General features: G+C 42.5%; 2 protein-coding genes across 9 annotated transcripts in view; one reads left to right on the top strand and one right to left on the bottom strand.

Moving 5' to 3' along the window:
- The window catches only part of RPA1 (replication protein A1), a 44,477-nt gene extending 32,501 nt beyond the window's left edge, over positions 1-11,976 (bottom strand). The window contains exons 1-4 of the mRNA XM_069603054.1: positions 11,738-11,976; positions 7,751-7,801; positions 5,949-6,027; positions 5,176-5,284 (exon numbers count right to left, since the gene is read on the bottom strand). Coding sequence (XP_069459155.1) covers positions 5,176-5,284; positions 5,949-6,027; positions 7,751-7,801; positions 11,738-11,770 — 272 coding nt within the window. The 5' untranslated portion in view covers positions 11,771-11,976. The remainder of the gene's footprint in view (positions 1-5,175; positions 5,285-5,948; positions 6,028-7,750; positions 7,802-11,737) is intronic.
- Positions 8,894-15,568, top strand: part of SMYD4 (SET and MYND domain containing 4) — a 40,921-nt gene continuing 34,246 nt past the window's right edge. For 3 of the 8 annotated variants that reach the window (XR_011259795.1, XR_011259797.1, XM_069603045.1), the window contains exons 1-2: positions 11,952-12,263; positions 13,077-13,222. Coding sequence is in view for 3 of the 8 variants with exons in the window: in XM_069603045.1 (XP_069459146.1) it covers positions 13,089-13,222 (134 nt within the window). In the remaining 5 variants the exon portion in view is untranslated. Of the gene's footprint in view, positions 8,966-11,935; positions 12,308-13,076; positions 13,223-15,568 lie in introns of those variants that run through there. The other 5 variants (XR_011259794.1, XR_011259796.1, XR_011259798.1 and 2 more) reach the window with 3 other exon arrangements.

The following is a 15,568-nucleotide window of genomic DNA, read 5'->3' as shown; positions in this document are numbered from 1 at the left end:
TGCCTATTCGGAAACAGGTCCCCTTATACAAGGATCAAGAGTATGTCAACTGGTTTAATTTCTACAACAGATGTCCCCTGACCCCCACAATTCTAATTCTTGTAATCAACTCTGATTAAGTAATAGCATGAGCATGTAAAGATAAATGTACAAGGATGACTGCTAAAGCCCTGGTTGGAATAAACCAGTGACCATCAATCACTGAAATAAACCTGGAATAAAGGAATAAACCTGGTCGCACATACACACTCAAGTTTTCAGCAGAGGTAGGAAGGAACACATGGCATCCACCCGTGACTGGAGAGAATGGAGCTCAAGTTTTCATTCTCAATCACAGCAAAGCTCTCCACCCTCCCCTATCCCATGTTCTAGAGGAGAGACAGTGGATAGAAGGTACTACTCAAGCAATCCAGGGCAGCCCGGCGTGGCAGATAACAGGTCCCAAGTGAGAAGGTTGGCAAGGAGATCGACCTAGCCTAGACTATGTCGGAGCAAATGAAGTCTGGACAGAGCTGTGCATGTTAAGCATGTGTGTGTGTGCATGTTAAGCCGCTTCAGTCAAGTCTGACTCTTTGCAACTCTGTCGACTGTAGCCCACCAGGCTGCTCTGTCCATGGGGATTCTCCAGGCAAGATCACTGAAGTGGGTTGCCATGCCCTCTTCCAGGGGATCTTCCCGATAGGAACTGAACCTGAGTGTCTTATGTCTCCTGCACTGGCAGGCGTAAGATAAAAAGAAATAACACAGCAGCAATGTAACACACAATAGTACATAAAAATAAAAGGAACAGAGACAGCAGAGACAATTAAGAATCCAATCCAGAAAAAAGCATAAGCCAAGAAACGGAATACTTTCCGAGCGTGGCTTGCAAAATTAGACTAAGAATTCAGTAAAAGTCAAAAGATGAGAAGAAACAAGAGATTGAGAAGAAACGAGAGCTTGAAAAGTTAAGGGAGGGCTTCCTTGGTGGCTCAGTGGTGAAGTATCTGCCTGCCAATGCAGGAGACACGGGTTTGACCCCTGATCGGCAAAGATTTCACGTTCAGAGCAATTAAGCCCCAGCGCCACAACTACTGAGCTTGTGCTCTGAAGCCCAGGAGCAGCAACTACTGAGCCCACGTGCCCCAGCTCCTGAAGCCTGAGTGCCCCAGAGCCCATGCTCCGTAACAAGAGAAGCCAACGCAATGAGAAGCCCAAGCACAACCAGAGAGTAGCCCCTGCTCTCCACAACTAGAGAAAAGCTCGCACTGCAATGAAGACCTAGCACAACTGAAAAGAATAAATGAGAGAGAGAGAGAGAGAGAGAGAGAGAGAGAGAGTGTGTCTTTAAAAAAAGTTAATGGGCAAGAGAGAACAGAAGCAATATCTAAGACCAAACTATGCAATGTGTTAGAAAATCTTAAGCCAAGGCATGCCTTAGAAAAAAACGACTAGAGCAATCTGAAGACATATATGGAGAACAAAGTTATCTACATCATAAGTGAAAACTGGAGCTCAAATTAAATAGAAAAGGTCATTAAGGAATAACAACAGAAAATTTTCATCAAAAAGAACTGACTGCAGACTGAAAGAGAATACACCATGTACCAGAAAAGAAAAAAAGAGGAACAACGGACACTGAGACATGACCTGGTTAAATTACTGAACTTGAAAACCAAAGAATTCTTCCCTCTGATGCACAGAATTCATTCACACTTCATAAATTGTCTTAATGATGCCCTTGACAGAGAAAGGATCAGGATCATGTGTTATATTTAATTACCCTATCTCTTTAGACTTCTTCAATGTTTGAAACTTGAAAATCAGTTATTTTATAAAATGTCCATCAATTTACCCTAGGCTTCCTCGTGACTGGATACAGATTATGCATCTTTGGCAATAATATAACAGGACTGGAAAAGGTCAGTTTTCATTTCAATCTCAAAGAAAGGCAATGCCAAAGAATGCTCAAACTACCACACAACTGCACTCATCTCACACACTAGCAAAGTAATGCTCAAAATTCTCCAAGCCAGGCTTCAACAATACATGAACCATGAACTTCCAGTTGTTCAAGCTGGTTTTAGAAAAGGCAGAGGAACTAGAGATCAAATTGCCAACATTCGCTGGATCATCAAAAGAGCAAGAGAGTTCCAGAAAAACATCTATTTCTGCTTTATTGACTATGCCAAAGCCTATGACTGTGTGGATCAGTTTGTGGATCACCACAAACCATGGAAAATTCTGAAAGAGTTGGGAATACCAGACCACCTGACCTGCCTCCTGAGAAATCTATATGCAGGTCAAGAAGCAACAGTTAGAACTGAACATGGAACAGACTGGTTCCAAATAGGAAAAGAAGTACATCAAGGCTGTATACTGTCACCCCACTTATTTAACTTATATATGCAGAGTACATCCTGAGAAACGCTGGGCTGGATGAAGCACAAGCTGGAATCAAGATTGCTGGGAGAAATATCAATAACCTCAGATACACAGATGACACCACCCTTATGGCAGAAACTGAAGAAGTAAAGAGCCTCTTGATGAAAGTGAAAGGGGAGAGTGAAAAAGTTGGCTTAAAGCTCAACATTCAGAAAACTAAGATCATGGCATCCAGCCCTATCACTTCATAGCAAATAGATGGGGAAACAGTGACAGACTTTATTTTTGGGGGCTCCAAAATCACTGCAGATGGCGACTGCAGCCATGAAATTAAAAGATGCTTACTCCTTGGGAAAAAAGTTATCACCAACCTAGACAACATATTAGAAAGCAGAGACATTACTTTGCCAACAAAGGTCCATCTAGTTAAAACTTTGGTTTTTACAGTAGTCATGTATAGATGTGAGAGTTGGACTGTGAAGAAAGTTGAGCACCAAAGAATTGATGCTTTTGAACTGTGGTGTTGGAGAAGACTCTTGAGAGTCCCCTGGACAGCAAGGAGATCCAACCAGCCCATCCTAGGGGAGATCAGTCCTGAATATTCATTGGAAGGACTGATGCTGAAGCTGAAACTCCAATACTTTGGCCACCTGATGTGAAGAACTGACTCACTAGAAAAGACCCTGATACTGGGAAAGATTGAAGGTGGGAGGAGAGAGAAAGGGATGACAGAGGATGAGATGGCTGGATGGCATCACCGACTCAATGGACATGAGTTTGAGTGAACTCCGGGAGTTAGTGGTGGACAGGGTGGCCTGGTGTGCTGCAGTCCATGGGGTCGCAAAGAGTCGGACACGACTGAGGTCTGAACTGAACTGACACTATATTCTCATTGCATCCAATCAGGTAACACGTTGACTTCTCTTTGTCCCATTATTGGTAATGTTAATGTCAACAACTGGAATAAGGTGCCATCTGCCAGTTTTCTCTGCTGTAAATTGCTTCTTTTCCTTTTACAACTAATAATTATGCTGTGTGGGGCAGGGGGATATACTTTAACCCTAAAAATAACTTGTTCCTCATCAAACTTTCACCACCTGTTTCAGCATCTGCAGTCAGCTGAATGAACACCCCTGACAAAAATACATCCACATCCTAACGCCTAGAACCTTCTGTGGCAAAAAGGGACTCTGCAGGTGTGATTTAATTAAGGACTGAAGTGGCGATTTTATCCCAGATTATCCAATGGGCCCTAAAAGCAACTATAAACATCCTTCTAAGAAGAGGGAAGATGGAGTTCCCTGGTGGTCCAGAGTTAGGACTCCACACTTCCACTGTAGGGGACACAAAGTCGATCCCTGCCTGGCCAACTAAGATCCCACAAACCACACTGGGCAGTCAAAAGAAAAAAAAGGAGGAGGTAGAGGCCGACTTGGTACAGACAGAAGGGGTAACGTGACCATGGAGGGAGAGACTGGTGGGATGCAGCCACAAGCCAAGGAATGCTATTTACCACCAGGAGCTGGAAGAGGCAAAGAATGGATTCTCCCATAGAGCTCCTAGGAGGAGTCTCGCCCAGCCAACACCATGGTCTCTGCCCAGGGAAACTGATGTCAACTCCTGGCTTCCAGAAATTATTCCAGAAATAAGTTCTTTGTTTTAAACTATCAAACATGTGGTATTTTGCTAGAACAGCCACAGGAAACTTACGCAGCACCTATTAAATGTTTCTTGCATATATGACGGTTGCCAAATGGTGATTTTCTAATTCCGTCAATCCATCTACATTTTTAGATGGCATTCCATCGTAAGAAAAGCTTTCTGTTCCCCCTCATGTATTCATTTATTCAGTAAGGACTTATGAATTCCTACTTTATTCAGTAAGTTGTAATACTACTATTTTTATTTACTTTGGCTTTTTTATTTTTTTAAAATTTTTAGCCACACCGTACAGTATGAAGGATCCTAGTTCCCCAATCAGACTGAACCTGGAACCATGGCAGCGAAAGTACCAAGCATCAACCACTAGATTGCCAGGAAACGCAGTTTTACTTTTTAAACTGCCCTAGATTTGGCAAGTATGACTCTGCATGCCACCAAAAAAGAGTATTTCAGCAATGGTTACTCAGGTGTGACTAACAGTTCTGTTCATCACTGTGTCTCTAGCATGGAGCATCATGCAGGTACTCTACAGTACTCTCTGTTGGCTGAAGAAAGTGTTTACTATGAAAGATTGAAGACTGCAGAAAAGGGGCAGTGTTACAAAATGAATTACATCTTCTTTTGCCCTAAAAAGTGACCCTTTTTTCATTAAAAGATACTTAAAGAGAGAATCCTAGAATCAGTGCTGCTGAAGAGATTAGAAATATGAGTTCTACATTTGGCTTTAATTTCCTGCTCTGAAATTTCCAGTTTGGTTCCACATGTCTGTCCTATCGGTGTCCCGTTTTCAGTCGCCCGAGTTCAGAACTCAATAGCTCTGAACTCTTGGCTGACAGCTCACCACTGCCTCTTTGATACCTAATTGAATTCTGGCATCCAACAAACTTCTATGTTCAAAAACTAGCCCCCGTTTTACAACACAATACAACAGGAAAAAAAACATACCACAGGGACTTCCCTGGTGGTCCAGGACACACAGGTTTGACCCCTACTTGGGGAACGATGATCCCACATGCCCCGGAGCAACTAAGCCTGCTCATGACAACTGAAGAGTCTGAGCACCCTAATGAAAGATCCTGCATGCTGCAACTAAGACCCGATGAAGCCAAATAAATAAATACTAAAAAAATAAAAACAAAAAACACATACCTTCCATCTTTCAGCGTGTTCACAATAAATCGGTTAATCTGGCAAATACAGTTGCTAGACAATTGCTCTTCCTCAACAAGAGGGTTCAGCTGTGTTGCCAACATGAAAGCTGAAAGCACAGAGACTACTTTAGTCTCTAAGACATTTCAGTCATGACAGTCTAAAAGCTGATCATACTTGTACCAGCAAAAGAAAAAACAAAGCCTTAAATGACATTGCAGAAATTAAAACTACTCAGACTCTGTACGGTTAAAAAACAGTAATAATTTGCTGTGCATTTAACACCTGCTGCTTTGATGAAATTTAAGTATTTCCTGAAGTGCCCCAAATCATCTTTTCAATCATTCAGGTTTCATGACAAAGACTAAAAAAATCTCTCTTCTAGGTCCTTCATCTTGTGACTAGAGATAGTAAGCATATATTCTGCAAATTCTCTTTCTCCCTGTAAAGCTTCCAATGCAGAAATAAAACCCCAAAAAGACAAGTATAGGACAGCTAACCCATCATACCCACTAAATGTCAATATCATCCTAAGAGAAATTAATCAAAGAAAGCACAGAGCACCACTTAGAGAAAATTAATTAAGCCAAGTGGCAGCTTTCCACTAGACCCAGTCTATTGTTAGAATGCGCTCTGCCAGCTGCAATTCTGTCTGACTGAAGACACAGCCAAGCAAATGTAGACTTCTGGAATGTTCCAATTACTGCAATCAGGTTGTTGGGTGTGCTTTCATTATTAAAACACAAACTCCTAGATTTATATATCATACGTACAAGATAGAGTATTCAATCCATCACTCATAAGCAGTCGATAACGGGGTGGACTGTTCCCTGTAGTAATGGGACGGATGTTCTAGGAGAGAAAACACGATTCGTTAGCCAGGTTGTCTGCCCAGTCCCCAGGGATAAGTAAACCTAAGCGGCAGGAGAGTGGGTTTGCCATTAGTCCCACAGAAACAGAGCTGCTTGCCCACTCTCTTGACACCTAAATCCAAGCAAAAGAAAATTGGACTTGAATGATTCTCCCACCAACCTCTCTCTACTAACATTATTAAACACAACATAGCTAAAAACAAAATAAGTTGCCAATACTCTTGTGTTCTCTCTCCCCTAACTCAAATTTGATTGAAAATTTAATTAAAAAAACAACAACATACAACAAGGCGGCCAATATAGGTAAGGCACTATGTAGGAAACATGATAAAAATACAAATGGGGATGGGGGGCTGGGAAATCCTTCCCTGAAGAGGCTTACAACTGGGGTGAAGGTGGAGGCAGAGAATAGCAGAGGTGTGCACATAATGACATGGGAGCAGAGCCAAGACATTTATTTCAGCTTGAAGAAAATCAGAGGCAGCTTTCTGAAGAAAATGAAATACGAAAACAGCCTTAAGAAGACTGGCAATGAGTTTGGGAGCAACAGGGAAACAAACCATCGGACCTACTGACTCAGAATCTGCAATCATGGTCCAGAATTCTGCTCCTATTGATTTTTAAAATCCTCAGCAAAATTTGAGAACTCCTTAAATGACTGATAGGGTTAATGAAGAATTTTAAGCAGACAAGTTCTTTTCGGGTAAAGAGCTCCAGAAGCCAGATATGAGGCAGATCTGAGCAAGACAAACCCCAGGGCAGAACAACCAAGGAGGAAGAAGTAATGGTGTGTTTTTGTTGTTGTTGTTGTTGTTGTTTAGTCCCTAAGTCAGGCCTGACTCTTTTGTAACCAGACTAGTCCGCCAGGTTCCTCTGTCCATGGGGTTTCCCAGGGAAGAATACTGGAGCTGGTTGCCATTTCCTTCTCCAGGGGATCTTCCCAACCAAGGGATCGAACCCAAGTCTCCTGCATTGGCAGACAGGTTCTCTGCTGCTGAGCCACCAGGAAAGCTCACATTCTATATTACGTAGAGATTATTTCACTCTAGGCTCTACTGACTTTGAAGGGTTTATAGGAATCCTATAATCTCCAGATGCTCACAGGTAGCAGGTGTTCATGTTATAAGATTCTAATACTTTATCTAGAATGCTAAAAAATGACAGGTACAAAGGCAACGTTTATGAATAACAGAGTGATGACACACTGAACTTGGGTTAGAAAGCTGTTCCTAAGATGAGATAATCAAGAGCAGGGGTTCAGCAGGTGGGCTCTGGAGTCAGACCACCTGGGTACAAATCAGGGTTCTACTGCTTCCTACTGTATAAACTGGACAAGTCACTTCCTCTCTGAGCCTCAGTTTCCTTATCTATGAAATGGGAATAACAACTATGTTGTAGCAAAAACAGAAATGATACTTTTCTTAAATAAAAATGGGTAGCAATACAGTATCCACCAATTGTGGAAAGAACAGAAAGGCAAAGCTTCAAATTGGAACCTCCAGAGGTCAAACTCTGACTAACATAACAATAAAAATAAAGCCCAGTTTCTCTCCCAGAGTTACAACATGGACTAGACTAATTTCATGATGATGAAGAGAATTTAGAGTGGACAAATTTCCTAAAGTGGACTGCATGTCCTCTATGAAATATAATTTATATGTAAGTTCAAAAAATGTTTGACATAAAAATATGGAGGTACTCACAATGACTTGGAGGATGGGTTTTATAGATGTATCTCCCTGTTGCATGATGGCCTGAAAAAGTAAAAACGGATTCTTGTGAGACAGGTGTTCAAATCATGATTAAAACTTGATGATTTTTAGTTTGGTATCTGGGATAAACCACAGATAATATTAGTAAAAGACCCTTTTCAGAGCTTACCATTTGAGAATACACTTTAAGTTCTTTATCACTCTGGACAAATTATAAAAGTGGGATTCATACTTACCAACAATATACATTTACTTCACGCATGTATTCATAAAATAGTGGCATCATATATGTACTCATTATTCATAATAGAACATTTATTTCCCTACATTGCCCATTTATTGGGAATCAGACAAATAAGTATAGCAACCCTTAAAACAGAGTATTATGCAGCCTCAAGAAAATGTTTACATACCAGTAGTTGCCTCTTGTGAGAGGAACTGGGTAATGGGGGATACATTACCCAGTTGGAGGCAGACCTTGCACTGTGTCCTTTTATACTTTTTGAATTGTCCAGATTCATCAAACTGCATATGGCTTGATGTACTGCTGCTTACAGTTTGATGTATTACAAACTGAGAGTGTGCAAACCTTATGCAACATAATTTCTACTTTATGTAAATCTAATTAAACTTCAGTAAATGTGATCTTTATTTTGGCCATGCCCCACAGCATGTGGGAACTTAGATTTTGACCAGATCAAACCTGAGCCCCTTGTACTACACTAGAAACACAGAACCGTAACCACTAGCCTGCCAAGAAGTCTGATTTTTAAGTAGCCGTTTCTGGGGAACAGAATTAGGGGCAGGGGCACATCAGTAATTTCATCAAGCACCTTTCTGTTCTATCTGAGTCTAAAACAGAATGCATGTATTTCTTTACTACTCTTAATATTTGTACCATCAATACTGAATATAAGACTCACTCTTCTGGGACATATAACATGACATATACACTTACGACAGAACTGACTTAAATTTACCAAATTACCATTGCTAGTAAAAATACAAAGCAACGATGGTGATCATTTTGTAATGTACAGAAACATCAAATCACTATGTTGTGCCAATTACACTTCAAAAACAAGCAAGCAAATGAACAAACTCAAAGAAAAAAAGGAGATCAGATTTGTGGTTACCAGAAGCAGGAAGTAGAGGGAGGAGGAACTGAACAAATCTATTCGAAAGGTACAAACTTCCAGTTGTAAGGTAAGTACCAGGCTCGATGTAATATACAATAGGATTAATATAATTAACGATGCTAAATATGAAAGTTGTTCAGAGAGTAAGTCCTAAGAGCCCTCATGGCAAGGAAAAAAATACTATTTTTCCTTTTGCATGTGTGTGTGGTGACAGGTGTTCACTAAACTGATTGTGGTAACAGTTTCACGATGTGAGTCAGATCATTATGCCGTACACTTTAAACGTACACAGTGCGGTATCAATTACATCTCCATAAAACTGTAAGGAAAAAAAATACAAAGCAACAGAAGGTAATGCTCAAAAGTATGTGTTCAAATCCTCAGCTCGTGCACAAACTAATTCTCTGTATTTTAATTTCTTCGTCTGTAAGATGGGGTTAATGATAAAAATCTACCTTACAGGGTTACTGTAAGTACTGACTATAATGAAATATCTGGCACATTGGAAATGATCAAAAATATTAGTTCCCTTCCCCTCTCTTTGTATTACCTAATTACTTAAGACAGAAATACTATTTGTTCTATTTACCACAATAGTTCCATGAATAATCTCTTATGTTAGCTCTTGCTGAAAATGTCCCCACTATTTGTGTGCGTTAGTTGCTTGCCCTTTGGGGGGGGTCTATGTCTTTTGAACTAAAATATTACTTGCTTTAGATGAGAAATTTGACAATGGTTCTCTACCAAAACACACACATAAATTTTCATTGTCATTTATGAACAAGATCTAAGTAATACTACAATTTTGAATGTGACAAAAACTCAGCAAATTATTTAAATAATACCTTAGTCACTGTTTTAATTTAAAAGTAAAGAACTCCTAATTTGTCTTAAAGATGCAAGGTTGCAGCTATAAAGGAGACAAGGACTACAGTTTGCAATCACTTCTAAAGGTTAATTATTTTTAATGTATTAAAATATTCACTCCGCTTTGCCAAAAAAAATAAAAAATAAAATAAAATATTCACTGCGCTTTGCCAACTGTGCCTCTCCATCCAGCTCTGTCCCTTTCTTTTCACTGCCTCACACGCAAGTAGTAAACATTTATTGGGCACCTAATACCTGCTAGCACTGCTCCAGGAATCGGGGAGACTGTGTTGGGCAAAAAAAAAAATCAGACAAGATTTCAGGCTTCAGAGCGTTTACAATCCAGTCGGGGGGGTGAAGGAAAGGAACTGACATTAATGAAATGAACAATATTTAATGTAAAATCATATCTGCAACTGTTAATAATAGGTAACAAGTAATGCACATGTATTATGTATCAGACATGGACTAAGCACTTTAAATTAATAGCTCATTTAATCCCTCCACTAATCACAGGCAACAGGTACTAGGTATGATTAGCCTGTGACAGAAGAGGAAAGACAAAGTTTAATATCTTGCCTGAAATCACAGATAATAGGTGAACAAGCAGGAATTAGGGTGGGAAAATAAAAGGACTTAAGCCTAGCAAACTGAGTCAAGGAAGAGTTCTTTCAGGAAGTAACTGAGTGGAGACTTGAAGATTATGTTAGTCAACAGGAGAAGAATGAAGAACACCCCGTTGTTAACTGGCTACACTCCAATACAAAATAAAAAATTTAATGACAATAATTTTTTTAAAAAAGCACCACCCAGGCAGTAGGCACAGGTTAAAGAATGTTCAAAGCCCCTGCGGAAGGCAGGAGTATGAAATATACCAGGAATTTACAATTTACATTTTAAAAAGCTGAAAAAAAGGAAAGAACAGGTAGGAATATGCCGTGTTGGGAATGGCAGGAGGAAGATTATGCTGGGTTAAAGGAAGAAGGCCAGGCACAAACAATGGTGCCTGGAGAGAAGTAGCTGGATTTAAGAGACATGGGTGAAGGCATAACAGACCAAACTTAGGTAGGGTGACAGCCAGGGTGAGAGTTTAAAGGAAGAATGATTCCACAATTTCTAGCTGGCATAACTTAATGAATAATGGTGCCATGCATCCAGACAGGTGACAGCAGAGGCCCAAATTTAGGAAGATATTAGATTTTCTTTGGGAACATGTTGAATTTAAAATGTCTTTGAGATTATCAAGTACACAGATGACAGAGGTTTGTCTTTCAGAGTAAAGCTGGCCCTGGACAAAAAAAAAACTTGTGAGCAACTGACACAGAGACGGTAATTTTATTGTTTTGGGAGAAGAGGGCCTAGGGTTGAGCCTTGAGTCAACAAAAATTTACAGAAGGATCTGAAAATAAGACGGGGAAAGACAAGCCAAGCTGAAAATAAGACGGATTTTCTCCCGTCTTAGAAGAGGATGCTACCGGAAGAAAGCTTTGCCCGATAGTCAAACGCTGCTGAGAACTGACAGATTTAGATCTCCAAAGTGTCTGCTGGACTTAACAACCCCAGGAGGCACTGCTGACTTCAGCCAGGGTTACAGCGATCAGGGAGGAGAGTGACTAATTCGAGTCGGTTAAAGGGGAATGCGAGGCGAGGAAAAGAACTGAAAACTAACAACTCTTGCAAAAAGTTTCGCTGCGGATGGGGGAAGGGAAGAAGAAAGAGTGGCTGCAGGAGAGAGATGGGGGAAGATCAATCGTTTACTTTGTTTCAATTCCTGAAGCAGGAAAAACATGAGCATGTTGAAAAAGATGACGATAAAAATGCGTTAACTGATGATTCTAGGGAGTCATCCAGGGGTTCCTACCCAACCCCCGCTATCACTCCGGCTCCTGTGTTCTCTCCCCCTCCTCCACCCACACGGCCCCAGGGCCCACAGCCGCCCCGGACCGCGCCCAGCTCGCAGGCGTCGCCTCACCGCAATGGCCCCCTCGCTCAGGTGGCCCACCATGGTTCCGCTGCAACAACTCCCGCGCTCCGGCTCCCCCAACACAAGCCTGGCTTTACTCCCGGGGACCCGCGCGCTCCAAGGCGATTGGCCGGAGGAGCTGCGTGAACCGCCCCCGCCTCCCGACGTGCGCACGGCACGCGGCAGTCTGAGGGCCAAGCAGCCGCCGCATTGGCTGAGGCGCGGCACGCGGCTCACGTGACCCACCGGAGTCCGGGTCCCGAGCCTTGTTGCGGGATGGCGGGGGCCTAGGGGCGGGGCGCCGAGCGCAGGGGCGCGCGAACCGTGACGCGGGCGCCGCCAAGGGCGCAGGGCGGAGGGGTTCCGGGAGCTTTCCCCGCGGGCTCTAGGAAACGTACCGCGCTCGGCCTTTGGCGGGCAGCCATAGACTGCTAGCCCAGAGGAGTGTTCGAGGGGTTCCCTGATAATTCTGCTACTGAAAGTAGTCGAAGCAGTGACTCGCTTCTTTCAGCAACACCGAGCTGAGCTCCCGCAGGTGCCAGACCCTGAACTGGGCACAGTGGGGGGGGGTCTCTCAAGGTAAATAAGACCTGGTCCCTACTCCCAGAGGGGAGCACAGTATGTCGAGGGAGTTTCTGCTGTGAGTAGCCTTAACTCAGTGTAGACGTGGTTTGGGCCCCAGGAGAGACGCAAAGTGTGCGCCTGTCGTCACAGGTGCCAAAATCAGGGAAGGCTTCTCGGAGTAGGAATCATTGGAACTGAGTCTTGAAGGATGTGTGCAAATTCGGATAGTAGGGTATAGAGGAAAAGGCGAGACTTGATCAGAAAGTAGGTCAGGGGTCAAATGATAAAGGGTTTGTACTGGGCTTCCCCAAGTTCTAGGAGGAGCATCAGTGAATTTAAGGCAGAGAATTGACATCGGTCTCAGTATGGAGGATGGACTAAATTGGGAAGGGGGAACGGGGAGGGATAGTCTGAGGGCCTGAAGACTAATTATGACACTCGAGAAAGAATGCCAGACAGGAAATGGTGAGGGCTTGAACTAAAGAAGGGACCTCGGGATTGAAAAGAAAAAACTGAACTATGTAAGAAATCTGATTCATCATTGTATAACCGTTCCCTAGTACGATGCCAGGAACAAAGTCAGTTTTCAGTAAATAATTTCTGAATGAAGGGATGTGAATTGGTGCGGGAGAGGATACATCCTTCCCTGGCATGTAAACAACTGTAGGAAGAGACTACAAGATCTGATTTTGTGGCCTCGTGGTGCATGCTTGAATGAAATCGATTTTCTGGAATTATGCATTTGTAGAAAACTGAATTCCTTGTTTTCTTATTCATTTTTTAGGTCTGAAGTAGCATGGATCTGCCCGTGGATGAGTGGAAATCCTATGTACTTCAGAAGTGGTCTTTGCTCCCCAAGTCCATACAGGTCACCATTTCTACAGCAGAGACTTTGAATGATCTCTTTCTTCACTCATCTGCACTTCTTCAGTAAGTGAATGAAAGCTTCAGTCAGGGAAGTTTTGATCTGGGAAGTGTTCTTTTTATGATTTCCTCTCAGATTGTATCTTTTTCTGATGGAAGAGTTAAGTGCAGATTTTTCTCTTTTGGGGCATTCAACAGTTCTTGATATTTCCACAGTGCTTTCTAACCTATTACATCAATAGAACAGGTATGTGTATGCCCAGTCATGTCAGACTCTCTGCGACCCCTTGGACTGTAGCCTGCCAGGCTCCTTTGTCCGCTGGATTTTACAGGCAAGAATACTGAAGCAGGTTGCCATTCCCTTCTCCAGGGGATCTTCCCGACCAGGGATTGAACCTGTGTCTCTTGAGTCTTCTGCGTTGGCAGGTGGATGGATGCTCGTTAGCTTTGTCAGTGTCAGCAGGCATGCTGACTCAAGGCCAAGTAGTCATGCCTTGTGGTAGTCACTAGGCTGTACACCTTGCCATATCCCAAAGGATATGGTGCAGATTCAGTGGCTGCACATAGAAATTCAAAAATTCTATTTGGAAAGAACCATGGAGGTCATATAGTCTAACCTAAGTAGTTTTCAAACACTCTTGACTACACTCTTCAGCAAGAAACACATTGTACATCACGACCTAGTACACACATGTGTACGAGAAACCGAAACAACTTCCCAGAACCTCGTTCAGTGAATTATGAGAACGTCTGTTTCATGCCAGCTACTGTGCCAGCTGCTTCGTAAACCAAAAGCACATCATTTTAAAAAATAGACAAAGGGGCTTCCCTGGTGTCTCAGTGGTAAAGAATCTGCCAATGCAGGAGGCATGCTGCGGAGCAGCTAAGCCCACGCACCGCAACTGCTGAGCCTGTCCTCAAGAACCTGGGAGCCACACCTGCTGAGCCTGTGTGCTGAAACTTCTTAAGCTCACTTGTCCTAGAACCCAGGCTCTGCACCAAGAGAGGCTGTTACGATGAGAAGTCCATGTACCTCAAGTAGAGAAAAAGCCCAGGTAGCAATGAAGACCCAGCTCAGCCAAAAATAGATAAACGAATTTAAAAAAATAGATAAAGATCCTTACTACCAAGGAGGGACAGAAATAAACATCATAATGTGTATAATATGTTAAAAGTGATAAGTGCAGTTGAAAAAAGGAAAATTGAATGGGGTGGGGGCAATAGCCAGTGCTAGGAATGAGAGTACAGGTTGTAGTATTAAATGGTATCGTCAGATATGCCTCTTGAAAGAGCAAAAGTGGAGCAGAGTCTTGGCCATACAGGAGTTAACAAAGTAGATGTCTGATAGAAGAGAATTCTGGGCAGAGAGCCTACGGTGGGAGAGTATCTGGCCTGGTTTAAAAAATAGCAAGTTGGGTGAACAGGTAGTAGTGAATAAACAGAGTGAGCCCGAGGGAGAGTGGTAGGAAATACCGTCAGAGAAGTAATGGGACATGCATGGGAGTTGGGAGCAGGTTTCACAGATCGAGTGGGCCTTTTATTAGTGCCTTATCTTTTTACTCTGAGTAGGAAGTTGTTGCAGCATGTGATAGGCAGAATGCTAAAGATGCCCCTCACCCCGACCAGTCTTGTCCCCTGGTTATTTAATCTGACATTAACCTAAACACTGCTAGGAAGGGATTTGGCAAATGTAATGCAAGTCCCAAGCCAGCTGACTTAGAGATATAATTACCGGGTGGGTGTAACCTTAATCAAGCAAGACCTTTAAAAGCAGAGAGTTTGTCCTAGCTGGTAGCAGAAAGGGAAATCAGAGCGATTCAAAGCATAAGATTTGAATGTGCTTTGGCTGTGCATGTGGCTGTCCACATGACAAGGAATGCAGGCAACTTCTAGAAGCCCAGAGTGCTTCCTGGCTAACAGCCAGCAAGGAAATGGGAACCTCAGACCACAATTGCAAGGCACTGGCTTCTGTCAATGGCCTGAATGAGTTTAGGCACAGATTCTTTCCCACACCTTCTGTAGAAGAGCTCACCTTGATTTCAGCCTCTTAAGGCCCTAAGCAGAGCGCCCAGGCAAGCCCGCCTGGACTTCTGATCTACAGAACTGAGGATAATAAATGGGTATTGTTTTAACCTGCTGAATTTGTGGTCGTTATTACACAACAATAGAAAACTATTAATGGAGTTTTGAGATGAGAATGATATGATCTGATTATATTTTAAAACAGATATCAGCAAACATCGCACAGGGTAAATCCATCCCACTGCCTGTTTCTGTGTGGCCTTTAGCTAAGAATGGTTTTTACAGATAAACATTTGTAGTCAAATTGATGATGGGGGACATTGGCTTTGAGCTCCAGTTTAGCAAAATGGGATCCTTTAAAAATTTTTTGTTTTTCATTTTCTCCTTAGT

This window comes from Ovis canadensis, chromosome 11 (genome assembly GCF_042477335.2).
Source record: "Ovis canadensis isolate MfBH-ARS-UI-01 breed Bighorn chromosome 11, ARS-UI_OviCan_v2, whole genome shotgun sequence".
Classification (NCBI taxonomy): Eukaryota; Metazoa; Chordata; class Mammalia; order Artiodactyla; family Bovidae; genus Ovis; species Ovis canadensis.
This window is presented reverse-complemented; position numbering and strand designations above follow the sequence as displayed.